Source organism: Erpetoichthys calabaricus, chromosome 2 (assembly GCF_900747795.2).
Source record: "Erpetoichthys calabaricus chromosome 2, fErpCal1.3, whole genome shotgun sequence".
NCBI classification, from domain to species: Eukaryota; Metazoa; Chordata; class Cladistia; order Polypteriformes; family Polypteridae; genus Erpetoichthys; species Erpetoichthys calabaricus.
In genome coordinates, this window is record NC_041395.2 from 284,901,793 (window position 1) to 284,925,971 (window position 24,179).

The following is a 24,179-nucleotide window of genomic DNA, read 5'->3' on the forward strand; positions in this document are numbered from 1 at the left end:
TCTCCCCTTGTCCGCATGGGTTCCCTCCGGGTGCTCTGGTTTCCTCCCACAGTTCAAAGACATGCAGGTTAGGTGCATTGGCGATCCTAAATTGTCCCTAGTGTGTGTGGGTGTGAGCTGTGGTAGGCTGGCGCCCTGCCCAGGGTTTGTTTCCTGCCTTGTGCCCTGTGTTGGCTCGGATTGGCTCCAGCAGACTCCCTTGGCCCTGTGTTAGGATATAGCGGGTTGGATGGATGGATGTATCATTGAAATAGTAACGGCAGATGCTGTCCGTGAGCCAATTTTTAAATGGTTTATTCTGTTCGGGGTATAAGGAATCCCAGCGATATTCTGGCAGCATTTGGGTCGAGAAGGGAACTGACCTAATTCAGTCAGCTCCCTCAAATTGATAAACCTTAAAAGCAACTGAAACAAGTGTTTCATCGTTCAGGTAACTAATAATGTTACGCATTTATTCTATCTATGAGAAACGTGAATAAATACTGTTCATTTTTAAGTTTACAACTCTTAACACACACCCACTTTCCAGTCTCTTGAATGAGTGGCTTTGGTTGATCATTTTCTCCCGCCCATTTTTGTTGCTGTCCTTATTGTGAAAGAATCTACCTAGACCCAATGAAAATTCGTGACGTTAACATTAGTTTAACTTAATTGGTGGAAAAATATGCTTATTGTTATAGTTTGTCCAATCACGTGTAAAAAGGATGAGGTGGGCGGGACGAAAAGGTTTCGTCCCTCTTGTCAGTCTAACTCTCTTCCCGGCGCGGCAACGAGGTGAAGCGGGAGGTTGGGGAGGGCACGGTATTAAAGAAGGGAGTAAAAATATACCACGAGTGTAAAGGAGAGACAAATCTTGCCCCCCCCACCCCCGAAGAACTTTTAAGCATCCGGATAGTGCTGTATATCCGTTTTTTAAATGGAAGCAGATAGTTTTATGACGAGACGCCGGATGACTTCGGAAACTGCCGGCGGGGACAGCAGTGTCGCTGGTTCAGGAGCTGCTGCGGAGATTCGCTGGTTTGGTAGACGGTTTCTGGACGTATCGGACGGGATTATGAGCAGTCTGGCTCCGCGGAGTGGAGGTGATACGGAGCTATATCACTTGCAACAGCAAACATCTTCAGAGGCCGACGTTATCCCCCAGGCAGATTATGAAGGTCTACCGCAAGGAGCGTCCGTTTCAACGCACATGTTGGCTGGAGCCGTGGCTGGAATTATGGAGCACTGCTTGATGTATCCGGTCGACTGTGTTAAGGTAATAAGTATGGCTTTTGTACATTTCAAATAAGTCGTAGGCCGAGTTGACCTTCTGGTAGATAATACAACTCTACAAGTGTGTTTAATATATATAACGGTAAAAGCGTTTATGTTGCCCATAGAAGGGGAAACAGCATTTTTTTTCACTACTGGCAAAAGCTTTGTGCCTCCATTAGTCTCGCTCTATATGCTTTCATTGTTACTTTTTAGCAGAGACATATAAGGTGTACATTAAGTCCCATAAAACGTCCACGTCCTTGCAAGTGTAAATTGTTCAGACAAATTCGGCATCTGATTTGTAACAGCTCCGTAACTTTGCAGTTGGTGAAATAATCAAGAATTGCATCCTCTTACATCTCTCTGCTTATTCAGAACACTTGCAGTGTGTTTTTTGTTTTGACAAATCGTCTGTTAATAGTGTGCCTTAAGCTTAGACCATCGGTAAGCAATTCACATGCAAGAAATACTCCGGTTTCAAAGATGTGATTTAACTGGGTAAGACTGTACATTGCAATTTTAAGTTCGGTGTACTGTGTTTTAAGGGCGTGCTGAATTTGTACACAAACTTTGCTTATTGGGTGTGTTGAGGAGAAACTCTTTTCATAAGCTGTCGGTTGTGTGGTGTACGGCAAATTTCTCAACACGGTACAAGGAAGAGTAAATTTTAGAATGTGACGTCGCATTTACCAAATGAATTACGCATGCATTTCGAGAGTTGCATAATCTGTGGCCTAGTCGGAGACCTTGAGCCTGAACTAGAGTTAGGTCAACTGGATTGGCTGACATCCAAGGTTAGATGGTGGCTCGAGGTCTTGTGCCACGATAAGTAGAACTTGTGTTCTCGCGTATAAGTAATTTTTTAACTGTTTCATTGAAGTTCTTTCTGAAAATGCATACAGAATGTGGTCTTGCAAAAGAACGACACGTGGAGTTATAGTAGCCTTTGGTCACGTGACCATATTAAAAAAGCCTTCAGTGGTTGGTTAGGAATACGCGGCCAATGTCAAGGTTGCCAAATTATGCAAACATGACCTGGTCGGGGCCGAGGGAGGGAAACGAAAGATGGGCTAACTTTTAGGAGGGCTTATAATAAATATTTAGGTTTTCTCATCGAATACATTGTTTTGTGTTTGTTGTCGGCATTGCTAGTCACGTTTCACCACTTAAATACAGTTGAGCTTTATTGAAATAGAATGAATTCCACCGAGCTAGTTGTTGTGAAGTGGGTTAATTATAAGACCATTTAATTTTAAAACAACTTTTATTAAAATACTGTCTCCAACTTCCCTCTTTTCCGTTTTTGGCCTCCTTCAGCTGTTTCCAGTCCCCTTTTTTTATCACAAGATCACACATCTATAATGCTTTCCTCCTCTTGTAAGATGTTCAGCAACATTAATACATTCACATTTCAATATTCTTTAAGCATGCATATTTAAATTTTAAACAATCTCAGAACTATGTCAAAACCTTTCCTAGATATTCGTCAACATACGTTCCAGATAGAACTTTTATTTATTTATTTATTTTTACAAATTTATTGTACTTGAGCCTAGCAGGTTTATTAATGACTCCTAGTAATGTTTTTCCAAATGTTCGTTCTGTAGCTGAATCTGACAGTCTCTATCAATGATGGGTGTTCACGTTGCTTTGCTGGTTCTGTTTTAACTGGAGTATTTTGTTTGGTTTTATTGTCCATTTTCAGTTCATATCTTAGATGCTTGACATTTCTACCGAGTTGTGACGCATCATTACCAATTCAAAAGAGTTGCCTGAGGTTTTCCTAAGCAGCATATATTCAGTGTTAGATAGATAGATACTTTATTAATCCCAATGGGAAATTCACATTCTCCAGCAGCAGCATACTGATACAATAAACAATATTAAATTAAAGATTGATAATAATGCAGGTAAAAAAACAGACAATAACTTTGTATAATGTTAAGTGTTAACGTTTACCCCACAACCCCGGGTGGAATTGAAGAGTCGCATAGTTTGGGGGAGGAACGATCTCCTCAGTCTGTCAGTGGAGCAGGACAGTGGCAGCAGTCTGTCGCTGAAGCTGCTCTTCTGTCTGAAGATGATACTGTTTAGTGGATGCAGTGGATTCTCCATAATTGATAGGAGCCTGCTGAGCGCTCGACGCTCTGCCACAGATGTTAAACTGTCCAGCTCCATGCCAACAATAGAGCCTGCCTTCCTCACCAGTTTGTCCAGGCGTGAGGCGTCTTTCTCCTTAATGCTGCTTCCCCAGCACACCACCGCATAGAAGAGGGCGCTCGCCACAACTGTCTGATAGAACATCTGCAGCATCTTATTGCAGATGTTGAAGGATGCCAGCCTTCTAAGAAAGTATAGTCGGCTCTGTCCTTTCTTGCAAAGAGCATCAGTATTGGCAGTCCAGTCTAATTTATCATCCAGCTGCACTCCCAGATATTTATAGGTCTGCACCATCTGCACACAGTCACCTTTGAAGATCACGGGGTCCATGAGGGGTCTGGGCCTCCTAACATCCACCACCAGCTCCTTGGTTTTTTGTTAATTTTGTATCCGTTTCTTGCTCCTTATTTGCAATATGCACTACATCTCCAACTTTGAAAGAATTTTATTTTGCTGTTTTTTCTGAATTTTTAATTTTCTCTATATATTTTTTCATATTTCCTAAGCTCGTGTATTTTTCTCCTGTTATTTCAGTACTTGTTAGCTTTGTTCAAGTTTCTCTGGAAAACCTAACGAATGCTTGTGTTTCCCCATAAGCACGATGAGGAGTTGAATGATATGCCATCTGTATTTTTAGAAGCTCCTCCTTGCATAACTTTCCTGCACATTTGCATGCTTGGAATACTTAGAGATATCTGTGAAATCTCTCAATTTTCCCATTGCTCATTGAATAATATGGTGATGCACAGATGTGTTTCATACCCCTGTTTTTCAGAAAAGCTTCAAAAGTTTATCGAGCAAATTACCTGTCATTGTCTGTAACCATTTCCAAACGATATCCAAAGTGAGCTAAAAGTTTCATTAGCTCGGTTGACAGTGTGTGATGAAATGTCTGAAATGACAACTGTTTCTGGAAAGGAAGTGTAATAGTCAATTACAGTAAATATACGTATATTCACCTTGAATTGTACCAACTAAATAGATTCCCAGCTTAGCCCATGGCATAGTGGGTAAGTAGAGAGGTTGTAATGGGTGATCGTCAATAAGAGGCTGGTTCATAAAACATTCTAGGCATTTTCTCATACTATTCTCTCTCTCTCTCTCTTCTCTCCATCCATGTAGAGCTTTTCTAGAGTCTAATTTTGCAAACACCTTTGCACCTTGCATATCTTGTACAATGCTGTATATGGTAGGAACTGGATGCCTTTCACAAACTATTGCTTTATTGACTTCTCTCAGTCAGTAGTCTCGCCTTTGAAGTATTTTTTTTAGTAATCAAGAGCATGTTAGATATCATTTCTGCACCTTTGTTGACTTATTCAATAATTCTGTTCTCAATCATCTTGTCAAGTTCTTGATTGACCGCCAAAGTAATATGATCTGAAACATGTCATAAGTCCCTGAATGACAGGTGCAAATTCGTCATCTACAGTGACTTTGTGTGACTATCCAGTGATCTGTTCCTGTTCTTTAAAATGTAACTCCTATTCTTTAACCAGTTCTGCAGATTTTCCTGAGAAATTATCTACTTTGCACACTTTTTGAAGTAATATGCAAGATTTCCAAATCAAAACACTTTTTCTTCCTAGCAATAGTTTCCTCCACATCAGTGAGACCATCATGGCATAAGCAAAACATTTTTTACTTGTTTTTACTAAGAACTATGCCTTTTCTGTGTAAACATTCCTAGTCCTCACTGATAGTTTTTCCACTGCAAGTATAAATAATTTTTAGCTTTTGCCTGTTTACTCCATTTACATTGATTCTTTACCTTCAGGGTCAGTGGAGTAGACCAACTCCTCTGAAACGTTTGAACTTGGTTCATGAACTGCTCTTACAGATTTTTCTTTAGAGACTTTTCTACCTTTTTTTTCTGTTCATTTTCTTTCTTTCTGCTTACATGTGCAAAATGTCCAACTTTATTGCAATATCATCATTTTGCTGTCTTTGTTCCAGTCTTTAACTTGGTATTTTAAGCCCACATCTGTAGCATGTCTGGTCATTATCTGTAGTTTGATTTGTTCTGTTTTTACTCTTATTCTTCTGCTGTATGAGAGCGGAATGTGTGGTGACATAAATGTCATTTTCTTTCAAACTGCCCACCTAGTCTGAGAGCATTTTCAATTCTGCTTATTCTGCTTTATAAATTATTACAACTGTTACCTCTTTGTTTAATGTTAATCTTTCCTCCTGCAGCAGCTTTTCACAAAGACAATTGTCGTCAGAGTTGATCTCTCAATATTTTCTGACTGAAGACCACCAAACTTGCATGATTTTCCTAACTTGCTCAATGAATTTAAAAATTCATTGACTGTTTCATCTGCCCCCTGAACTTTGTTGCAGCTTTGAGTACATACTTTTCGGTACAAAGCAATGCTGTTGTGAATGCCGTAAGTTTAGACAGACTGCTCAAATGTATTTTTCTTATACAAGAGATTTCACATTATTTTCCCCACAAACACCCACCCCACAAGGTTAGTCACACATTAGAGCCAGGATTCCATGATCTGGGTAAACCAGGAAGGAAGAACTAAGAGGATGTAGATGTGCTGTTTGGGAAAGTCTCTTTCCTTGCCACATGCTTCAGCATTAGGAGTATCCCAGAACAACATTTAGTGCCTTTAGTTTATCTTAGCAGTGCTTGATCAAACTCCAAAGAAAAAGTAGACTGGAAATAAAAGGTCTGGTTGGAATGATGGTAAACTAAATACTTTCTTCAATGTTACATTGGCACATGTCAGGACCAACTATATAGTGTTGTTCCTGTCCATGTACAAAGATGCTGTTTTCATGAATTCCACTAGTTTTATTGGCATCTGTAATGTAAACTTCATGTTGAAAGAGCATTGCTTGATTTGGGACCAAGAAGTCATCAGAATAGACTTTCATTAAATTGAAGGCTTAAAATGAGTTGAAATATTCTTACTACAATACAAAAATTCAAGAAATTGGTTTGGATTTTCCAGGAAATTCATATGCTTTAGATATACCCATGGATAAAGCTTCCATTTCTCAAACTCTTAAAAATAGTCAAAAAAAAAACGAAGAGTTTTTATATCGCCTTTGCCTGTAATGCTCCAATTTACTTTTATTCTGTTATGGTCTTTTAGAAAAGCCCTTTGGTTTTGACAACAGTTTAATGTAATCTGAAAGCAAATGTATTCACTGGCAAACTACCAAAGTCACTGTCATTCTCAAACCCAGTCACTCAAATTTAGAGGACCAGGGAGTGAGATCCAGTCATAACAGTACCAGGCAAAGTGTTGGAAAAGGGTCTAAACAGGGTACTGGTCCACTCACACTCAGATTAACCAAACCTACAAGGCTTTGAGAATGAGGGAGGAAAACTGGAGTTCCCCAAAGAAAAAGATGCAGGGATAACCTGCAGACTCCACACAGATTATTAGGGGCTGCAATTACATGTACTACAATGGATGTGTAAAATTGCAGATGTAATCAGTATGTACTGCTGTCTGTATTTGGATCTCTGCATGCACAATTCAAAGAATTATTTATTTCAAGCCAAAATAACAAACAACCAGTTATTTGAAGGCTGACAGAGAACTATCTACTCAAAATTTTATAAACTGCCATGAACATCAAAAAATAAGTTGAGAAATTAAAAACACTGTTAATATTTTAGGCACTTTTTTAAACTTGGTTTTTTGACTCCCAACACACTTGTTCTTTTCAGAGTCCAAAATTTAAATTTAAAGCGGTTAATTACAAGGCCTGTTTGTTAAGATGTCGGAGATTTGGGTAAATCTTTAATTGAAAATCGTACTTTTCAATTGCAGACAGAAGTCCCTTGGCTTTAGAGGAAATTTGCCCTTTGAACAGTTTTAGGTGTCATTGAATTAATGAAAACTGGACCATGGCTATTATTTGAGACTACTCTGAAAACAAAAGACTGGTTTTATAGATATTATAGATGAGTCATCAGTCATTTATTAGTTACTAATATCTGTAGAGTCATCCAGATTAAACCCTAGAATAGAGCTAGCCTTAACTGCAATAATTTCATTTCTCAACATTTAAGAGTTTAAGATTGCATCCCAGTTTCTTCCATACTTACACTGGGGTTCTTAATCTCTGTCCTAGGGTGCAGGTTTTTGTTCCAGTCGGTTTCACGATCAGTGTGTCATTTTACCTCTTAATTGATCCAATTTAATCAGCCAGTCTTTTTTCTCTACTGTTAGGGCTCATTTATACTTCATGCTCAGAACGCGTACGCGCCCGCATCATGGCCGCCACGCATTCTGAGCGTTCATTTGATGCGTCATCTGAGCAGGTCCTCAGAAATTAACACGTGCGCAAGTTGCAGTGCCAGCAAAAAGTCGGGGGGGCGCAGTGTGCTAAAAGTTGGAATGTGACGACAGTGTCTCTGTTTACTATCTACATTGGACAGAAAGCCGCTTTGCGGATCCTACGAGATCAGTGTGCGCGCTTCAATATTTGATAAATGGTTCTATGTGGTGAAGCAAATTGCCTACATACAGATGTGTTCATGGTGCTTTTATATTCAAGCGTCGCATATTCCCGATCGTAATGACAAGATACGTTTTAAAATTCTCACTGACAGCAGCGAATCGCCAGTCAATAGATCGCCACACTGAGCACATTAAATGTATGATATTCCAACTCTCTGCACATTTAGAATCCTTAGATTTATATACTTGATATCACTTTCATGATGAAAAACATTAAAGTATGTATATTACATTTTACAGATAAATCGGTAATTTTGTTTAAATAATGCATACTGTTAATAATTGCACTCATGGGGCGACACAGTGGCGGAGTGTTAGTGCTGCTGTCTTGAAGGGAGTCACGTCGCTGATATTCCCTGCCAGGAGTTTACACGTTTTCCTGCTGGGTTTCCTCAGTGTGCTCCAGTTTCCTTCCAAAGATATGCAGATTTGGGGATTTGGTGCCGCTAAAATGATGCTAGTGTATGTGTGTGCTTGTATTCACCTTGCGATGAGCCGAGGCATCGTCCAGGGATTGTTTCTCACTCGTGCCCAAGTGGAATGGACACATCCCTGGATTTAATCAATAAACATCCTTTTCAGAGATATCGTGGTAAGGTGTCATCGGAATTTAATGGATGTTCTAGGCAATTCACAACACAGAGAAGCAGAAGATGTTCTCACCGTGATAATATTTCACGCTGCCACCTGGCGGATTCCTCGCAAGTATAAACACTTCAACTCTTGTGTAGCAGGAGCGTCCACTGCAGCATGCGTTGTGTCGTGTGAAGTATAACTCTGGCCTTATTCTGCACACAGAGAAGCCATTTTTTATGTTTAATATAAGATATTTAGAAATTTCCATTTAAAGCTATAGCAAAAATACAAATCTTTTGTTGTCTACCTAGTAGGAATTCATAATGAACAGAAAATAAATGTAATTAATTTTCAGTGTAATTTTGCTCCCTTAATTGTATCCTAATTGTGATGCATAACAAGCAAAAACCCAGGTAAATGCTGGAGGCTGAAAGACTACAACCACTTAAGTTAGAGCCCTTTGCATGCCCATTATTAAATAATGGATTAAATAAGCAGAACTCTTACAAAAGCAGAATAAAATTTATGATTCAAACAAATCTTTAAAACTAGGCCAGTTCACTATCTTTTTATCTATATGTAACATGCTTGGAATCTTATTTAAAAAAAAAAAAAAAAAAAAAAAAAAGCGCTCCAAATGCAGGTTTGTAATTTCTGTATTGACTGAAAAGCATAGAATGCTTTCTTAATCAGACTATAATCCAAAGAAAAACAGAAGTTGTAGGGGACAAAAACCTGCAGCTACAGTATATATAGTAGGGTCCTTTGGGATGATTTTTGAGAGCCATTGTACTACTCAAACACTGTATGTCATGTGCTTTCATTTCATTAGTTGATGTACTAATAAATTGTCCGTTGTCTTTAAAAACCCAATAAATCACATACATTTGGAGTGTTTGTCATTTCTCTTTATTCTTTACATCTTTACTAAGTGAACATGTGCACTTCTAACATGTTACATACAGTATCATTAGACTGGTTTAGCTTATGCTTCCATTTCAAAGCAGTAATGTTAACTGAACCAGATGAGTGTTTGGGCAAAGTAAGGATTTTGGAAATACCCTCTTGTAAATCTATATATATATAAAAATGGAATGGGTGGGTTGTCGGGTGGGCCTTTTTTTCATTCCGTCGTTTTTTCGACGTTTTGAAAATGTAGAATGATTATTTGATTTTTTTGTTTTTTATTTGATCGTGTCTATGTAGCCGCCGTCGTAATAAAGTATCGCTAAAATCGTCATTTATCGTAATTTATTTTTGACGTATAACGTCGCCGTCGTCGAGGTCAGTGATACCAGTGCAAAAAATCTGCTTACGGTTGAAAGACACGCCCTACTCACTGGACAGTTAAAAACACCAATCAAACTAACGATGACATCAAGTATTACCCAATCAAAAGTAGGAAAGGAGGCATCTTCATAAAATGCGTGTGGGATGATTTGCATGAGACGCTGCTTTAAAAAAAAAAATGATAAAAAAAATACGGGATAAATCCCGTCCAGTATTGATTCAAAACGGGACGCTCAATTTCATTCTCAAACGCGGCACGATTCCGTATTTTAAAGGACGGGTGGCAACCCTACAGTGCCAGGTAACCACCCATACAATCACATTGTGATTCAGACCAGGAATGCAATGAATGTAATTACCCCGATCTACATACAAGGCGAAAGTCTTGCAACATTCAAAGATGATGGTTTGGGATAAGTACACCATACAACATAAAAGAGCTTATGAAGCCTTGAACCGAAAAAAGCAACATCTCAGAGATCGTAAAAAAAAAAATAGGAGCTAATGTCGTTTTACTCGCTGTAGATTTTAGTCAAACATTACCAGTTATTTCACGAGGGAGACCAGCACATCAACTCAACGCGTGTTTAAAATCCATGCTTCTCCCACGCTCGGTTATATGTCGCGTGTTCTCGGGTAGGTGCACCAAAAAATTTATACATTTAAGCATGTAATGGGCAAACAAAAAATGAGGTATACCCGAAGGCACAGCAGTAGTACTTAATGTAACTTTACTTCTTAAATGTTAATGTTTTACTGTTTAATAATTTATACGCTTCTTATATGTTGTTCAAATTCTTTTATCAAAATACCACTGACAGCGCAATGCACGATAACATCGAGTGAATACACCATACGCATCCGCCCACGGCTGCCCTGCTGTGTGCAGATAGGACTTGATTGTACAATAAAATAAAATAAAGATAAAAAGACTAAAACAATCATCACCCATAAAGCGGATAGTAGACGTGACGTACTATATGTGTACCACATTTCAAGTGTATAGGTGCAACGGTTTGCGAGCTACAGGTCATTTAAAATCCTGGACAGACACACAAATTGCCACGGTAGCAAATTACAGAAGAAGATTTTTACTGTTTAATAATTTATATTTATATGAAACGAGCTGTATATACCCGGCGTTGCCCGGGGCAGAAGTAACGTAATCGGTCAAACACTTACATATATACCAAAGTAAACGTAATCGGTCAAACAGTTACATATATAAAAAAAACCGAACCTAATCGGACAAACAGCTTCATATATACAGAAGCGAACCTAATTGGTCAAACAGTTATGCATGTGCAGAATAATTTTACAAAGATTATGCGTGTTAACAATCATTAAAAAGAAAAGATTGAGGAACTCTTCTTCTATATGTGATGAAGCTGGATAAAGCTGACTTGACGAAGACGTAGGTGGCATAGATTGGTTTTTCTAAAACAGAAGAAAAAAATGAGTATCTATTATTATTTTAAATTAGAATGAAAATGAGAACCTTGATTAGAGATAGATTATCCGTATTAAAATATGTGCATGAATAAACTTTTGCTAACTCTCTAGCAAAAGTTTATTCATACAAATTGCCATGGGATGGCTTTGTGAAAAAGTAAAAATTAGATAAAAATAAATTGACAATGCGTACTTCGATTTGACTGAGATTATCTGTAATGATGAAAAAAAAGTTTAGTATGTTTTTTTTTCCATACGGGAAGGATGTAAAACCTTACATAGGCACCCTTCAGCCCGTACTGAAGGGTAGTGTCAGATTCTTACTGACTAAAAAACACCCTTTTTATTCCACAGCTACCCCAAAAACCACTATTAGGCATTACTTTGGGGTGGCAGTAGTTTAGTTATGAAACAGCTGGGTCCTGAAAAAAATCTGTCTTATTAGTGGCTTCATCACATATAGAAGAACAGTTCCTCAATCTTTTCTTTTTAATGATTGTTAACACGCATAATGTTTGTAAAATCATTCTGCACATGCATAACTGTTTGACCAATTAGGTTCGCTTCTGTATATATGAAGCTGTTTGATCGATTAGGTTTGCTTTTGTATTTATGTAACTGTTTGACCAATTAGGTTTGCTTATGTATATAGATTAGCTGTTTGTCCGATTAGGTTCGCTTCTGTATATATGAAGCTGTTTGTCCGATTAGGTTCGGTTTTTTTTATATATGTAACTGTTTGACCGATTAGGTTTACTTTGGTATATATGTAAGTGTTTGACCGATTACGTTACTTCTGCCCCGGGCAACGCCGGGTATATACAGCTCGTTTTATTTATATTTCGTCTTGTTGCATCACCACTGAAAACTGGTTAGACAACCATACAGCAGATCCATTGGGTTTTAGAGAATGAGTGCATTGAAAGAAGTTACTTATTGGATCTGTTTGTATTTTGTGTGTGTGTGTCTGTTTCTGGAGTGTGTTTTTGCTAGGCATCCGTTTTACTGTAATTCATTTGTTTATTCAAATAAATCAACTAGGATAACACTTCATATTGGAAGTAAAAAAAAGTATCCATAGCTAGTTGATTGTTCTCCTCATTACACTGACAAAGCAACAAACAAAAAACATGCATTGTGTTAGAGTTCCAGTAGAGTACAGTTTGCAATAACAGTAGTAATTATTTTTTCATTCTTGAAAGCACAGAGATCTTAATGCTTTATTAATCAGGCCGTATATTTTAGCCTGGTGTTGAAAAAATTCTCCCTGGTTTGTGTGGGAAAAATGCCAGTATACTTTATTTTTTTTGTTTTAAATGTCAAGTTTTTGTATAGGTTGATTATATAGGTCGTTTGTACAGCTACCTTTCATAACATATATTTTGCTTCAGTTTATCTATAGCTGTACATTGCTGAACCTTAGGTCACTTAAACTTATTTCAAATAACAGATGAAGCAATTATTTTTTTTGAGAGGCCCAGAGCTCACATCTGTCCACGTCTAATTTAGATTAACTTGAAAATTCTGATTAAATAAGTATGACAGAGTGGACTGGAATTAGTTGATGCACTGCGTGTGTGTGTTTTTTATTAATGTGAAATCTTAATTCTGACAAATGTGGTCAAAAAACCCCACAATATTTAGAATGCTTTAGGCTGTTTTTGAAAACATGCCATATTTTATATTTGCAGTACACCCTCCACCCTGCTTCTTGCTTGTTTTCAGCCAGTAACAAATAACTTCTGAGGATAAGGGGAAATTATTCTGTATATACCATAACTTTGAGGAATAAAAGACCTGGGCAGAGGATGATTTTTATTCTGTGACAAGAAATAAGGTTACTTTCTGGAAATAATTCTGAAATGCCACACATTTGTTTAAAAACAATATTCTGACTAGGGCTTTGGGAAATTAATTGAGCACTTTATTACACAGGTACAGTTTTGTATGTGTGGTAGAACTTTTAGCATACATTAATGAAATTAGTTTTATTCAGTAATTGTAGCATATAGTTTTGGCTGGTGTTTAAAATATTCAGTTACTTCAGTTTTTTTTATATTTTTGGAAAAATTTGACAAAGTATTGAATAGTAAAATGCCAAAAAAAGAAAAGCCATACCAACCATGCACAATCCAACACAAATGCAGAAAAGAAATGAATTATTTACTCCAATTTTAGTTAGGAAAGGTGTCTTGTTTTTGGAGTTTTAGGAGTGCTGTACTTCATCATACAGAATCCCGTTTTGGATATTGTTAAAGAATTTGGTATGCATAGGCAATTTAAAAAGCAGGATAATTGATTTTCATTGCCTGTTCTTCACAAAAAATGTTTATAAAGGGATAATTTCATTGAGGTCAAGGTTGAGGCATATTTTCCCCTCTAGTAGAGGCTGATTCATTTTGCTGCAGTTGTCCCTGAAGAGAATACACTAGAGTAAAGGGAATGGGAGTTAAATAACAAAAGAAAATGCAAGTGGATAGCTGAACATCAAAAGTCAGAAAAGTAGACACTGACGATGTTGAAGACAACCAGAATTGGGGGGAAAATGAAGAAAATTCACACAATACGGAGACACGTCAAAGTCAATTATTTTGAGCCACATTTTTTTTAACCTGTTTTATGTATTTATGTACATATACAGGTGTGGACAAATTTGTTGGTATCCCTCCATGGCAAAAGAACCCACACATGTCTCTGAATAACATGAAACTAACAAAAGTTATTGGCACCCATCATTATTTGTTCTGTATTTAACAAAAATCATTGCATGAAATGTCTTGATTTCATTGTTCCCTGCAAAGACTCAATGTACCCTGTGGCAGGTGAAGCAAAGCGGGCCCAAAACATAACTGAGCTTCCTTCATGTTTCACAGTAGGTATGGTTTTCTTTGAAAATTTCAGCCCTATGTCCACCAGTGAAAAAATGTGACTCGCTGAAAAGCTTTTTTTGTTTTTCTTTGACAAGTGAAGTTCTCCTGGGTCATCTTCTGTTGAGCCCATGGTTTCTCAAAAAGCAACGAATGGTGTGATCAGGCATTAATGAATCTTGACCTTGGAGTTCAGCTTATATACCTTTGGAAGTTGTGTTTGGCTGTTTGTCTCCCATTCTCTTTATCATTATGCCCATTCTCAGGTTTCAACATCTCCCACAAAAGCCCAATTTGTGGCTCTGTCCAGTGAGGTTGACTGCAGTCCTATGGACCTTAAACTTCTTAATAATATTCACAACTGTTGTCATAGGAATATCAAGCTTCTTTTAAAGTGGTCTTATAGCCTTTGCCTTTTAACAAGCATGTATATGTGGTATTATGGGTCCACAGCTCTCCCAGCAAAGGCCAGTTCGTTTTTAAATGAATAATCACTGCGCTCGCGGCTTAGCGAGGGGGCATGGTGACTGTAGCGAGCCGCAGGGCGATCTGCGGTGTGGGCGTTTCTCACCTAAGTGCACAGGTGAGGAACTGCTCACATCCGTGATTGTTCCTGTGGCTAATGCGCTGCAGCTGCCATGTCCTCTCTGCATATATAGAGAAGACCGAGACAGTTAGAGGAGGTACAAGTAAGAGGAGAAGTAAAAGGAAAAAGAGAATGAGGGGAAAAAAGAAAGGAAAGAGAACGGGAGGTGGCGGAGGAAAGCAGGAAGCAAGCAAGAGAGAGTGCACCGGTGCGAGCAAATGGGCGAGCAAGAACAGGCTCGCGTAGAAGAAAGCAGGCAGCTGGGAAGAGAGCCCACGAGGGGAGTGTTTGGCCGACACTCAGTGGGACTGAAGGAAGCGGTCGCTCCAGCTGAGCAACTAAGTAGCTGGAGTGACCAGTAGAGGTATCGTTGCTAGGAGCGGGAGTCGATGAGGCTTTGGACTGGTTTAGCCTCAGTGTGAGCGCCTTGGCCGCTGAGGAATGGACCAAAGTCTCGGTCCGGTTGGGAGCCCGACGAAGCCAACGGATGGAGGGCTACCGGACCTGAGAGAAGGGCAGCTGTTCCTGCAGGTAGGCGACTCTCCTGTAGAGCAGCCCAGATGGGAGTAGCAGGGGAGCCGCCATGGTAAAGGAAGACACCGGGCTTTTTGTTTTAACGTATTACTTTCTGTGACATTTTACCTCGTTTTTAGAGGATTTTTCCATCTATTGGTTTTAACCTCCACTTTCCAGTTCACAACTGTTTTTAATGGATTATTTATTTATTTATTGAACATGGCACTACTGCACTTTGGACACTGCTTTGATGGTCTTTTAATAAAAGCACTTTGCACTTTTGAACCATCCCCTTGCTCATTGTTATTGCCTCACTGTCTAGCTCATCGGTGACATTACCGACGGTGTTGGGTTCAAGGGCTCCCTAACAGCCGATGGGAGCATGGAGCTTAACCCACATCGTCACAGTATAATTTTCTTCCTAATCTCTTGAGACAACTCTCTCCTTTGCTTTCTCTTGCAGTGTTTGACACACAATGAAACCAAACGGCAGAGTGATTACTTTTCCCCATTTAAATATCCCAAATGACTTTGAAACATCATTTTTCTCAAATAATTTTGGATTTTTTCTACGTGTTACAACAGATGTGTCCAGGCTATTTTGCACAAACTTGCTTTGTGCTGCTTAACAACCTATCAAAGGAATGCAGGTATACATAGGACAATTTAGTCACTTTTCAGGAGGCATACAGCATTTTTTCAATGAGTTGAAAGGGTACCAAGAATTTGTCCATATCTGTATTTGAATTCACAGTTGGAGCTTTTGATTCAGTGGTTTGATAATTCTGATCTTTACTACTATATGTCAGTTTCTAGTAGTTTCTGTATTGACTTTTTTCTGTATGGTTTTCTCAGTGTGCAGGATTTTTGAGAACCATACATCTTGCATTAAAATTTGAGCCAGTGTTACTATATTGAAAGCAACAATGCATATTTAATTAGAAAATGTGCATAGTCATGTCTATGTAACTTAGTAAAAGTGGTTAAATTAGTATTTGAAATGAACTAAATTATATTTTTAGTTCCACATTATATAATTGCAGAATTGGCCAAAGTAACTGACAGGTATTACTTTTGTTTTTTAAATCTTAAGAATTAAGCTTAGCAATTTTGTTGTTTCTGAAGCAAATTGCTTCAGTCTGGTATTTGTTAAACAATTACACCATTCAGATAGAGCCAAAGTAAGCAAAATGACTGCTTCTGGATACAATATTAATTTGCAATTGAACTATAAAACAAATTAGGTTGGATTATCCTGTCTATGGTGTATATTTACTGTAAGCAGAGTGTCTTAATCATATGGTGCCTTTTTTTTTTTTTTCTCTTGAAAGCATACTCTTTAATTTACTACTTGGAGATGTGTCGAGTTTTAGAAAGCATGTTATGTACAGTATATGTTCTGTGTATACTAAAGGTGCATATTTAAATCCCTACAGCGTCAACATCCTTTACTGTGCAAAACATGGGTTACAGTGACCGTGTTTAATTTTAAATACATTTTTGAGTAGGTTGTTTTGGCCCACATTTTTGTGTGGTCAATTTTCTCTCCGTTTTAAGAAAGCAATGAAAGTAGACTAAATGTGTATATGTCAGCCTGAATGTCTTAAACACCATTGTTTATAGGTTTAGATCACTTCTTTAAATCTTTTTATAGGTTTATTATTTTAAAACATATTTAATATTTTGTAGAAGGTACTAGTAAAATATCCTTAACATCTAAACTAAATTACAGGTGGCAAAATTCAGTTTAACTATCTCAAACTTTTAAAGCCACCATGAAATGAACAAATGGCACCAATGCATTTGTCCCATTTTAGGGGTTATTCTAATAAATTTTAGTTTTCCTCCAAAAACCAAATGACTGGCACAAAGGTAAGGTTTGTAAATTTGTATTTTCTATGATGTTTTGACAGCATTGCTGTAACTATGCGTCTCTTAAATGCGTTTCTGTTAATGCAGTGTATGAAGCATTGTAGCTCAGGACACAGAAGTTCGCTTAGTTGTCCTGGGGATTTTTGCAACCCAATGTACTTAGCAGTATTTGGCAATGTTCTTGCAATGACTGAGCAGTGATTCATTCCAAATTCATTTAACATTTGTACAAATTGCTTAGCCCTATTGGCACGGAACTCTTAACATTATATCCGCCTCATCCAAAAAGCATATGAATAACTGTTTCCAGTGCTACCAACAGGAATCTAAAAATGACTAAATACGCTTTGCTTGAGTGAGTAAAAGTATTCAGTTTTTTTGCTATCTTTTGAAGGAAAAAAACTGCTTGACATGTGTTATACGAAAAAAAATTATACTTCATTGTGTTTCATCATGGCTTGGCTATAGGGCATATTTTTTCTTATAATGTGAGCAAATACATTTTATGCCACAAAAAGCATTTGCCAATTGTAGATTTGGTATTTCGAATTTGCAATGTACAGTGTGCATGCAGGAGGACCGTGGCACTACTTTGATATAGTGTAATCAGTTTATTTCAGATTATCTTGTGTACACAGTACAGTTACATTATTGTTTGCCTGCAAGCAGTGACATGTCGTCACACTGTTACACAGTACCCAGGTACATTACACAGTATTGAAAAAAATAAAACAAGTACAACTTGGCTTGCAGTATTATCCAGTAGTATAGAAACAGTATTCACACATTTGAACATAATGGTCCACATCCAACCTTTTAAATCCAAAGTGACTCCTTTTTCCAGCAAAAGTTCTTCTGTGTCATCATGTTCAACTTTATCGTCTGCTAAAGCTTCAGTTTCGGAATGTTCTCTGTCCATTTTAACCACTCAATACCTCCACTACCGCATGTACTCCATTGCACGCCTGTTTAGTGGTGTAGCAGTGAAAAAGAGCCCCCGCGGAACACCTCCACTAACGCATGTACTCCGTTGCATGTGTTTATCGGTGTAGCAGTGAAAAAGAGCCCCTGCGCAACACCGGTGTAGCAGTGAAAAAGGTCCCCCTTAAACAGTTTCCTACAGCTCCATGTTCTGAATGTTGTTTAGGCAATTTAAACCGGTGTTGCAGTATAAGAAAAATCCATATCCTAACAAAAATAAACGATTTTCAGTATGAACTGGTATACCGCCCAGCACTAATAGTAATAAAAGTACATTACAAATATATACAAATTGCACTGGTTGACTTAAGGTCTATTGCACATTTAGAGAATGATATGGAGCAGTTTTATTTGAGTCCAGGGCGGTTTGTCCTGGTTTTCATTGCTCTGTATCTTTTTCTGTCTGTCTGCAATATTTCATTAGTAATGAACAGTTAACATCAGTATATATGATGTTGAACAAAATTTTTATTTTTTTTTTTTAAAGTGAACTCGTTCACAACACTGCAGTCATTCAAAATTCACCATCATTCAACTAACTTATGTAGCTCCACATCAGAGTCCACACTTTAATACAATGCAAATGGCATCTACTTTATAAAACATCCATATCATCTTGTGAATAATAAGAAATCAAATATTGCTTCATAAGTAACTGTTACTCAGTAACCTGTTTGTGTTATCTCCATGTAGACACCCTTAAACTAAATTGTAAATAAACTTTGCCAAATTTATTCCCCTATTGGACATTTTAAATCTTGAATTAGTGAAAATGAAAGTTACACTGGGAAGACTTGTGTCTTTGTATAGTTCTGCAAGTTACACATCTTCAGTTGCTCGCGTGTACCAGTCATGTTGATCTGTTCCCAAATATTTCCTCACAGTTCTTCCTCAGATAAAAATGAAGCGTTTTAAAACTAAGATCTAGAGCTGATGCTTGGTGACAGTAGCGTTGGATAAATAGAACATAAAAGACTAAATCCGCCATAGTGACCAACAACAATGTGGTGCAGCTTATGGAGCTACTTCCTGTTGGCTGCTTTGCACGCACACACTTATTCTGACATCGCAGGCTACACTGAAAATTCCATCAATTGCCCTCTTGCTCAGCCAGGCAAGGCACATTAAATTTTTTCTTTTCTCACCATAGCAGTACAGTTAGCCACATGCTTAAATAGAAAGCAATGTTTATTCTACTTGCCAACACACATTTGTGATTGATGTGGTCACACAATGGAATAGCACATTGGAGATGCCAGAAAGGGTTTTGGAACAGCTAGTCCTCTCAGCAGCTCCACATATAGGCAGTGAGGTTGATCTCAGTGTGACTATTATCTGCAACACATCTGCCACAGGTGCCAAGTCATTTTAAACTTGCTGATAATGTGATTGTTGTGTAGTAATCTGCTGCCCTGGATTTTCAGGTGTTGCAAGTTAAGGCTACTCTCTCCACTAACCTGAGAGATGTAGTCATGCTTTGCTTAAGAACTTAAAGCCTGGGTTACTATAACTTCCCTTATTAGATTTCTGGTTGGTATAGCATACCGCAGTTCCAAAGCCTCTATCATTTGTCAAAAGCTCTTGTTTTCATCAATGATGTAGGATCACTTATCTTTACAAATAACTTTTTTTTTGTGGTTGTGTACATGGTGAATTAAATGGAAGCTCAGAGCTAAATGCTGTCTCCAGTGTAGGGTGTACTCATTTGGATGTTGATGATGTTGTTAATGGGTGACGTTGGGATAAATGGTTTCAAATGTTGTTACAATAATTCTTAACATCTGAGTTGCACAGCTTGCATATTGCTTTGCTTTTATCCAGCTCTTAGTTACAGACGCACTGTTTGAACCCGTAGCAAGTCCACACATCTAAGTGTCGAAGGTGCTGATTTCCGTTGAGGAGGAGACACCTTTTTAAGCGAAGTCGTAAAGTGCTTTTTCTGTAGAAAGTATTAATAGGCACATTAGTGACATTTTACTAGATTGAATGAAGATAAGCAAAAGTCTACATATAGTAACTAAGCAGAATAGAGATTCACAAGATCTATCTTGAGACATTAATAATCGTTATGAAGTTTAAATGAAAAATAACGATTAATCTGAAAATCAATATTTTTACCCAGGCCCTAACCACAAGTAAACATAAAATGCTGATTAACAACATCGAAACACATAAACCACTCAAGTATGCAAAGACCACAAATGTAAACAAATCAGATGAGCAACACTGAATTAAATCTCTTCATAACGAGTCCTTCTGCCCTTAAAGGTTTATTTTCTGTCCTTTTTTTTTTTTTTTTTTTTTTTTGTCATAGTGTATTCAACATGGCATATGTGCATTAGTGCTGGGTGGTATACCGGTTCATACTGAAAACCGTTTATTTTTGTTATGATATGGATTTTTCTTATACCGCAACACAGATTTAAATTGTCTAAACAACGTTCGGAACGTGGTGCAGTGGGAAACTGTTTAAGGGGGACCTGTTTCACTGCTACACCGCTAAACACATGCAGTGGAGCACATGCATTAGTAGAGGTGTTGCATGTGGGCTCTTTTTCACTGCTACACCGCTAAACAAGCATACAATGGAGTACATGTGTTAGTGGAGGTATTGCGCGGTGAAAATGGACAGAGAACATTCAGAAACTGAGGCTGTAGCAGATGATAAAGTTGAACATGATGACACAGAAGAACTTTTGCTGGAAAAAGGAGTCACGTCTGTTGTCTGGAGATACTTTGAATTTAAAAGGTCGGATGTGGACCATTATGTTCAAATGTGTGAATACTGTTTCTATACTAACGGATAGTACTGCAAGCCAAGTTGTACTTGTTTTATTTTTTTTCAAAACTGTGTAATGTACCTGGGTACTGTGTAATAGTGTGTCGATGTGTTGACTTTATTCTCGACATTTCCACTTTAATCTCGCCGTTTGTCGAGATTAAAGTCGACATGTTGACTTTATTCTCGTAATTTGTTATTAAAGTAGAACATCGTAAACTAAACTTAATCTTAAAATTAATATTTAAATTACTAGATTTTCTCAAACCCCGTCATAAGTTATGTAGCACATTAAATGCTTTGCGTTGTGTTCCCGGAGCCATGTTAATCACTATGTGCTTCTTAATCTGACTTCCTCTTGCACTAAGAGGAGGTGCAGACTGCACACAGAATACATTAATTTCATGATATTCCTGCTCCCTGAACATTTAGAATGCTAAGATAAATAATTGATATAATTTTCAAGATGAAATGCATGAAGGCATGTATTAATCTTGTGGGGGCACGGTGGCGTGGAGGTTGCACTGCTGCCTCGCAGCAATGGGGTTCCTGGTGTTCCCTGCTTTGAATTTACATGTTTTTCTGGTGGGTTTACTCGGCGTGCTTCAGTTTCCTTTCAAAGTCATGTAGGATGGCAGGTTTTGTTCTGCTACAGTATTTTGACCCTGCTAGTGTATGTATTGCTCGTATTCACCCTGCGATGTGCTGGCGCCACGTTCAGGATTTCCTCCTGCCTTGCACACAAAGCTTGCTGGGATGGACGCAACCTTGAATGGATGGCATAATTAAACGTATCACAAGGATTTTTTTTTTTTTTTTAAAGTTCTGAACACTCCGTGGTCTAAGTTTTTAACTAGTTTTAATTTCACAAAGACGTTTATCGTGTGGCGATTGGTTATGTTGAGAAAGAAAAAGGAAAGATAGGAACTGGGGGTTTGGTATGTCAGAAAGAGACCACACGCATGCAATAAAGAGAGCCCGCTCAGAAGAACATCCATTGAATTCTGTGTTCATGTCTCCGACCACCAGATCACGAACCCAGCAATTATACAATATTTAAGTTAAACCTGTGCAATACCCATTCATACATCCAATTTTTTGGAGCCTCGTCACACCTGTCATAAAGTTCTCTACACTGAACCTGGGGACCTCTTACTGTGAGGGAGCAGCACTACCACCTCACTACCGTGCATATTTAGTACCTGCTTTAATGCATTTCATCATGAAAAATTATCTTAGCATTCTACATTTTCAGAGAGCAGGAATATCATGAAGTGAATGTATTCTGTGCGGCAATCGGTGCCTCTTAGTGCAAGAGGAAGTCCGTTTAAGAAGCACATAGCGATTAACAACTGGGTTGGGGAACACTTAACACAAAGCATTTAATGTGCTACATAACTTATGACGGGGTTTGAGAAAATCTAGTAAATTAAACATTGATTTTAGGATGAAGTTTAGTTTACGACATTCTACTTGAATGACAAAATAAACTACGAGAATAAAGTGGAAATGTCGACTTTATTCTTGACGGTTTTTTTTCTTTCTTCACTGTGACCTTTTTTTTTTTTTTTCTTCACCGTGGCCCTAATACGATTCTGTAGGGCTATACCACAAATAGCATTATAAGTTGCAATTTTATTATTTATGTATATAGCTTAGCTTGAAGCAAGGTCCATATTAATGCAGTTTGCCTTAATGATGGTTTAGTTGGTAAAGATGTCATCACCAAGTTGCACTTATTTTATTTTTTATTGGTGAATACTGTGCAATACACCTGGGCTTGAAGTCTTGGAAGTAATATTACTGGAAGTTGCACTATTTATTTTATTATTATTTATTAGTTTAAATATTATGCAGTTTAATGATGGTAAAGTTGTTTAAAAAGTCGCTTTAACATGTCAGTGGACAGAGATTGTTAACATTAACAAGTGTAGTTAGTTTACAAAAAATATTTACTATTCCTTTTCTAAGACATGTTCAGTGCAATACAACTTTTGATAAGCACCTCTGGATATGGATTTTGGTCATACCGCCCAGCACTAATGTGCATGTACTGTAAACATGCACAGGTTTTACCTAAACTATAACTATTGCTGTTCCCTTCAATTTTTGCAGAGCAGTGGTTGCAAATAGCATTTCTAGTATCATCTGCACAAACACTTAAGTGATCCCACATTGCAGACATTTTTCTGTCTGCTAAGTTTTCTTGCTGGAGCTTCATGGAAAATGTTTTTGCAAAGGGCTTAATCGGCAGTAAGTATCAACTTATTTCTAACAATCGGCCAATAGCCAATTGCAACATTTTGTTGCTTTATCATTTGATACTGATAATGGACTGCTACAGTTGGTGTATCCCTAATTCAAAGTCTATTGTTTTGCCTGTCAGTGTAATTTTCTTCAGTTTTAAGGCCGGTGAACAGTCAACATAAGGCTTTTTATGTGGAATGCTCTTAAGAATTTGAGGTATTTAGCCAAAATATGTTTCGATCTGTAAAGTAGAAGTGCTACTCATCTAAACATCTATTGTACTCTGTTCAAATCCATTATGTAATCATCTGTGTGGACTTTGGGTTGTGTTTTTGTTTTGGGGGCTGATACCCTGTCTTTTCCAGCGTTGTGCCCAGTACAGCCTGGATATGCTCTGCTTCACTGAATTTGAGTAAATGGGTTTGAGAAGGACTATACAACATTATTTGTTTGCCATTGAATACATTTGCTTTGAAATTATCAAAATTTAAGGACATTTCTGAAAAGACCATAACAGAATGTAAAGGTCAATTGTGGTATTACTGGGAAATGTCAGAGTTAGAAAGATGTCAGCTTTATCCATGGTTTATATTTACCATTGGTTTACTTGAAAGTTTTCCTTGAATTGTTCAGTTTTTATTTGTGTTCACTGATTTTTACTTTGGTTTAAAGAAAGTCGGTCCACTGCAGATGTAATCATCATTTCTTTAAATGAATGAGCTTAAATCGCAACACTGTTTAGTCACAACACGGCTATGAACTGGTAGCTGTCAGTTTTGTCAAAAGTGAGCAAAAACTAATATGAATTCACTGAACAATCCAAGTTCCTGAATGTTTGTATTGATTTAAGTGCAAGAATATACTTCAGCCTATTTTTAGCCTTCTACTTTGCTTAAAATGTGGTTTGGTAGAACCTCGATTTAAACTATGGGTACCACAGACTGGCCACATCCTTACCGCCTCCTGTGCACTTAGGCAGCTCCACTGCTGCACCACTGAGCAGATGATTGCCAAACTCGGAGCTCCATACTGGATTGAAAAGCAACTGCAAGCTTAACAAAATGTAAAAAATTAATTCCTTAGTAACAAATGAGGCACAATTATAGAAT

General features: G+C 37.7%; 1 protein-coding gene across 1 annotated transcript in view; it reads left to right on the plus strand.

Moving 5' to 3' along the window:
* Window positions 1–761: 761 nt before the first annotated feature.
* The window catches only part of slc25a28 (solute carrier family 25 member 28), a 35,188-nt gene continuing 11,770 nt past the window's right edge, over window positions 762–24,179 (plus strand). Inside the window, exon 1 of the mRNA XM_028795678.2 lies at window positions 762–1,255. Coding sequence (XP_028651511.2) covers window positions 917–1,255 — 339 coding nt within the window. The 5' untranslated portion in view covers window positions 762–916. The remainder of the gene's footprint in view (window positions 1,256–24,179) is intronic.